We start from the raw sequence: 6,000 nt of genomic DNA, 5'->3' as shown, positions 1-6,000 counted from the left end.
CCCAGACCTGCTGATCATAACCCGCATTTCAATAACATTCTCCAGGTGACTTGATGTACTTTAAAGGTGAGCACTACTGTACTCATAAAAAGAAAAAAGAAAACCAAGCCCACTGCCATGAAGTCTATCTGACTCATAGCAACCCTATAGGTCAGAGCAGAACCACCCCAGAGGGTTTTGTAGGAGCGGCTGGTGGATGTGAACTGCCGACCTTTTGGTTAGCAGCTGAACGCTTAACCACTGCACCACCAGGGCTCTACTGTACTCGATAGCCTTTTAAAATAACACTTTATTGATCTCTGCATGTAAGCACATTAAAAAAATCAGCAACTTCTGATAGTTCCTAAAAATACTGGGGCGTAAAATTTAGTCCCTAACAACTAACAACAAAAAAAAAACAAATGTGTTGCCATCCAGTAGATTTCAACTTATGCCAACCTATGTATTACAGGGTAGGGACTCCTCCATAGGGTTTTCTGGGCTGTAGTCTTTATAGGGGAGCCCCTGGGTGGCACAAACAGTTAAGCAGAAAGACTGGCAGTTCGAAACCACCCAGAGGTGACTAGGAAGACAAGCCTGGTAGTCTGCTTCTGAAAGATCACAGCCTTGAAAACCTGATGGAGCAGCTCTACTCTGCACACATGGGGTCTCCAGGAGTGGAACGGACTTGAACAACATCTTTACGCAGCAGATTGCCAGCCAGGCCTTTCTTCCGAGAAGCTGCTGGGTAGGTTCGAACTGCCCACTTTTAGGTTAGTACCCAACTCCATTGCCATCGAGTTGATTCTGACTCCTAGTGATCCTAAATGGCAGAGTAGAACTGCCCCAGAGGCTTTCCAAGGAGTGGTTGGTGGATTCAAACTGCAGACCTTTTGGTTAGCAGCCAAGCGCTTTAATCACTGCACCACCAGGGCTCCTTAATTTAGTCCATTCTTACTCCAAACTATCGAAACTTTAGTAGACTGTCACCGCATAGATAGAAACTTGGTGATTTTTGCTAGCATTGTAATAAAAGACATCCATAATCCCAGCAGAGTACAACTGTGGACTTTCAAGTCACAAGCAGAGGTTAAGAATAACGAAGCTTTTCGTAATTAGTTCCACATATTTGCATAAAGTTTATTATTCATGATAAACTGCTCTTCTCTTTTTAGGTTCATGTCTTCTGATTTTAGAAAATGCACACTTGTTACTCTTTACCAGAGATACACAACATAGACACATTCTTAATTTATGTACCCTTTATTATGCAACACTAAGATCCTGGGGGGAGTAATATAAGGTCATGAGAAAAAAAAGTTGCTAAGATTGTGTTTTCCTAATAAGCCTTTTTGGGTAGCATTTTAGGCGGGAAGACAATTATAATGTAGAAAGGCCAACCACGTGATACATTAGAGAGCTGTGTTTCTCAAACTTCAGTGTGCACAGGGATCACCTGGAGAGCTTATTAAAATGCAATGTCTGATTCAGGTTGTGGCTGAGACTCTGCATTTCTAACAGACAGGTGTTGGGATGCTACTGGTCCACAGACCAAACATTGAGTAACACGGGGTTAGAGAACTCCCCCAGGACACCTTTTTGTACAGTCTCATCTCAATGGCTCCAAAAAGCCAGCAGTCTGGTATAAACACCGGAAAGGGTAAATTTGTTGAAAGTGCTGATTTGCTGTTTTGAATTATCTGCGAAAGACAGCAAAAGGACAAAATTATTCAAAGACCTGTTATTAATGGAAAGTTAATAGAGAAATGAAGAGCGGTTTATGGCAACAGCAAAAGAGTAACTCAAATACCTCAGATGACTACCAGGGACAAATTTTCTAAAATGTTGCAAGCTGTCTGCATGCTTGAAGTAGCAATTTACATGTATAATTAGGTGCAATCAACAGTTTTGAAATGTAATATATTTTCTGAGTCCATATTTACTTGACAGATGCGTAAAAAAGTCTGTCCCTAAAAAACAAGAGGGATAGAAGGAAACATATTTGCACGTAACAATAGGTATCTTAAAAGCATATGTCTAAATTTAGGACAAATTTAGTTGAAGTATTGTATCTTTATTTTGATGTTCATTTAAACATTCAAAGAAGTTCGCAAACACATTTTAGAAGTAACAAGCATGAAAGAAAAATATTCCAGTCACTATTCCGGCGCCTGTCTGAGCTAACATGGGATTCTTATTTCTACATCACAGAAAGAAAACCTGTCAAACTCAAAACTTCACAGAACACCACTGACTTTCTCCGTGCCTTCAGAAGGGGCTATATTACTTCATTACTTGAAGATACTAAATACCCTTTGTTGTTGTCAGCTACCACCAAGTTGGCCTTGCACTCAGGCACAATGGGATTGGACGATTGTGATTCCTAGGATTTACATTGGCTGATTTAGAACCTATTTAAATAAAAAAAAAATTAAATTAGTAATTTCTTTTCCCTAAAGATCCTCAGATGTGTGCTCATAACATCTTACGGTTCTCTGTATGACAGACATTGTTGGGCGCTCACTATGTACCAGGCACTCTGTTACCACACAAATCATGTGATTCATTACAAAAATCCTCTAAGAATTGTTGTTTATTGCCCTGTAATGGAGAGGAAGTGCAGGGTAAGTAAACTCAAAGGCACACAGTTCAACATGTATTTTCTTGGCTGGTGCATTATTACATAAAGGGTCATAATGTCACTTAAAAAATGGTGAATCTCAGACTAAAGCAAGCTCACCTTATTTTTCACATGTTCCCAATTTACAAAAAGAATTTGAAATCCAGTTTTTAGAAATTTTGAAGAAGGAATTGAGGCCAAAAATGTGTAATTTGGTCACCAAACCTTTTCCTTTCCAAAGGCATATTTGGACTGAATTACTTCAGATTGGCTGTCTACACTGATTAAATTAAAGTGGCAATTAATCTCTGTCGTACTAATGTCTTCTTCTGTAACTGCAACTACTGGGCAGTGTCTCTTGATATGGTCAAGTTGTCTTTAAGTTAATATAAAACAGAAATGAGATGAACAATACAATTCCCCAGTTTCATGAGTTATCTGCGATACATTATATTTTAGGGGAAAAAAGCCACCTTCTGCTAAGAAACACATGAGTTCATTTATCTGCTGATCCATTTGGGGGCATTATGGAACTCAAGGCCCAGAACAATAGGCTGTATTTAATATTAAACAGGTTCTTAATAGCTCGCTATTTCTCTCCATGGCTGCTGGAAGGTCCTTTCCGGACGTGCAGAGTTGCACTAACAGTCCCCATGAAGTTGTAAGCTGCTCCCCAGGACCAAGTGGTGTTAAATTTAGAAGTCATGCAGATCACCTGACTGACGGTGAGCCCCGACTTAAGAATTTCCAAGTCTACCCTGGCCATCTATAGCTCTATAACTATACATCTACACCTAGGCACAGCTGGCCGCCTGCCCCCCGGGCCGCCCCCGGAGCTCCTGCTGAGGACGCCCTTCCAGCACCGGAGAGCTCTCGGCACGGGAGAGGCGGCGCCCAGCTGGCGCCCACCCCGGGGCCCATTGCAGTAGATGCCTGGCAGCAACTTCTCGCTTCTCCCTCCTCCTCCCCCATCGACCCTCGGCTGCCGACCTTTAAGCCCAACTCGGGCGCGCAGCGAGCCTCAGGTCCCTGCCAGCCACGCGGGGCCCCACGCCCTCCCGATTGCAACCGGCGATCCGGCGGGGGGCAAGGGTAGGTGGATTCTCTGCCCAGAATTTGCGGCTGGCTTCTCCTTTGGACTCCAGCTCCCCAGTGCAGGCTGTGTGGCGCGGAGCAGGCGGAGGAGTGGGCGCCCTGGGAGTCCCCCGCGGGTGCACCAGGGAGGCTGTCCTCGGAGACACGCTTGGCCGCGGGAGGGAGGAAGGGAGGGAAGGGGACTGGGGCCAGCGTGCAGCTGGGGGTCGCCTGGGGCTGGGGGTGGGCGCATCAGCCACCAGCCCTCCGCAGGCTCCTCTGCCTCCCGTCCTCGCCGCCACCGCCTTGCACAGGTCGGAAAATCCTCCTTTTCCGCGGGTCCTCGGCGTTGGGGAGGGGGCTAGGGTGAGGGTCGGCGCGTGGTCAGGGGGCGGGGATGGTAGGTTTCACTTACACCTGACGTCCCCTCTTCCTGCCAGTCTCCCCTGGCGAATCCCGGCGATCGGGTTGGTTCTTCCAGTAACTTTGTTCCGAAGGTTGGAGGGGAGGGGAAACGCTGAGAGGCCCCAGGAGAGTCTGGAACGCGGCGAGCATCGGGAGGCCTGGCTGCAGAGCAGGTCCCCGGGCGGCCCCGGGGCTGGGCGCGCGGCTGGGAGGCGCCGCCGCCGCCGCCGGGATGCTCTCTGCTTAGCGGGACTGCCGGGGGCGCCTGAAGGCCACCGCTCCAAGGACGCGCGGCCAGCCGCTCGGGGCGCTCCCGGCCCAGACGCCGCCCGTGCCGGAGCCGAGCGGGAGCGGAGCTGCGGGGAGCGCGGGCGCGCGGGAGGCGGCCCCTCGTCGGCGAGCCATGCGTGCCACGGGCGGCTGAGGAGCCGCCGGGCGCCGCTGCCAAGTCTCCGCTCCGCTTTTGTCTTGCCCTCCAGTGAATGGGAAGATGGAGATGGATGTTGACGGAGTTTCTCCGCGCCCGGAGCCCATCCCCCGCTCCCAGGGGGCCGGCGGAGCCTGCCAGGCGCCGCCACCGCCGCCCCAGCCCCAGCCCCCGCCGCCGCCGCCGCAGCAGCTGGCTCGCGATGAACTGCCCGGCGAGAGTGCAGGCGCTGAGGACAGCGACGACCCCGAGAAGAGACCCAACGGCGAGAAAGGAGACAGCAAGGTAGGTCCACAGTGTTGCCGCTGTGACACCTTTTGAACCAAACCGAGGAGCTCTATACTAGTGGCTGTCACTTGAACCCCTCCGCTCCCCCAGCCCCCTTCCCTCGCTTATGCTGGGGGAGGGGGGAGATGTGGGAAAGGCTTGAGATCTGAGAGAATCCGTGGGCGATAGTGACTTTCCGAACTGGAAGGCGTGTGCAGAAGTCTGTCCTGGTTTCCGTGTTTAGCGGTGTGTGCAGAGAAAAGTCTTGGTCATGCGGTGCGATGCCCAGAGCAGAGCACAGGACCTCAGGGGAGCAGCGTTGAGAGACTTTTGCTCGCCCTTGCTGTCTAACGGAAGCTTATTTGCATGGTCTAAAGGAAACATATGTGTTCAGGACTTGCCAAGTGTCTTCTGAGACTCCTTGGAGGGAGGCGACATCAACCTGAGATGACAACAATGGGCGCAAAGTTTGGGTCCTTTGCAAAATTGAGAGTGCTGCTTGACCCAGCTCAGGATCCTCCTGCTTGACTGCCAGCCGCCTACCTGGGAGGGCAGGGGCCAAGCGCCTGGCAGCAGAGGAGCCTTGCAAGTCTTTGGCAGCCCTGCTGTGTCACTGTAGACCAGGGGATAGCTGTTCCTTACTGTGGAGAGTTCTTCAGGTAATTGGATTCCAGTAAGAAATGGCTCAGATACCATTGTGGGGTTGATGTTTCTTCTGCTGAGAAAATCATAAAATAAGAGGAAATGGAATAGAAAAGAGTGCCTTGGTAATAGTAGAGCGCACTTATTACGGCTGTTTCTCTGGCTATAGTCTTCTTTTCCGTACACACTTGGAGTTTGTTTTCGTGGAAGCTAGTGTTGTTTAGTTGTGGCTGTATAACGTGCACATGTGTATTTGTTAATACATTTTGAACCTGGCTGCTAATATTGGGGGAAGGTTGGTTCAACAAATCAGAATAATGGAACAAAAGAAGGGTCAGTCGGTATACTTTTTCACTTTTGCTTACTTAAAGAAGTGGACGGGAAAATGAGCACGTCTGCTGGTTAGGGAAGAATTGCATTTCATGAAGTACTCCCTCTTGGAGATGGCTTTGGTGTCTGCTGGAGTTTTCCTAAAGCACTAGTGGATTAAACAAATACCCGGAGCCCAGTGGGATCACATTGAGTGTTGCTGTTTTGTATTTCAAGACAGGATCACTTTACAAGTTGAGATTTGCAAATACTCGAA

The 6,000-nt window shown here is 49.0% G+C and overlaps 1 protein-coding gene across 1 annotated transcript in view; it reads left to right on the top strand.

Annotated features, from left to right (window-relative positions):
- The first annotated feature begins 3,528 nt into the window (after positions 1 to 3,528).
- Positions 3,529 to 6,000, top strand: part of LOC126068238 (protein enabled homolog) — a 684,181-nt gene continuing 681,709 nt past the window's right edge. Inside the window, exons 1-2 of the mRNA XM_049870691.1 lie at positions 3,529 to 3,691; positions 4,558 to 4,790. Coding sequence (XP_049726648.1) covers positions 3,529 to 3,691; positions 4,558 to 4,790 — 396 coding nt within the window. The remainder of the gene's footprint in view (positions 3,692 to 4,557; positions 4,791 to 6,000) is intronic.

The sequence above is a fragment of the Elephas maximus genome, chromosome 27, assembly GCF_024166365.1.
Source record: "Elephas maximus indicus isolate mEleMax1 chromosome 27, mEleMax1 primary haplotype, whole genome shotgun sequence".
In the NCBI taxonomy this organism is placed as follows: Eukaryota; Metazoa; Chordata; class Mammalia; order Proboscidea; family Elephantidae; genus Elephas; species Elephas maximus.
Note: the sequence above shows the minus strand (reverse complement) of the source record. Positions and strands in the feature narration are given on the sequence as shown.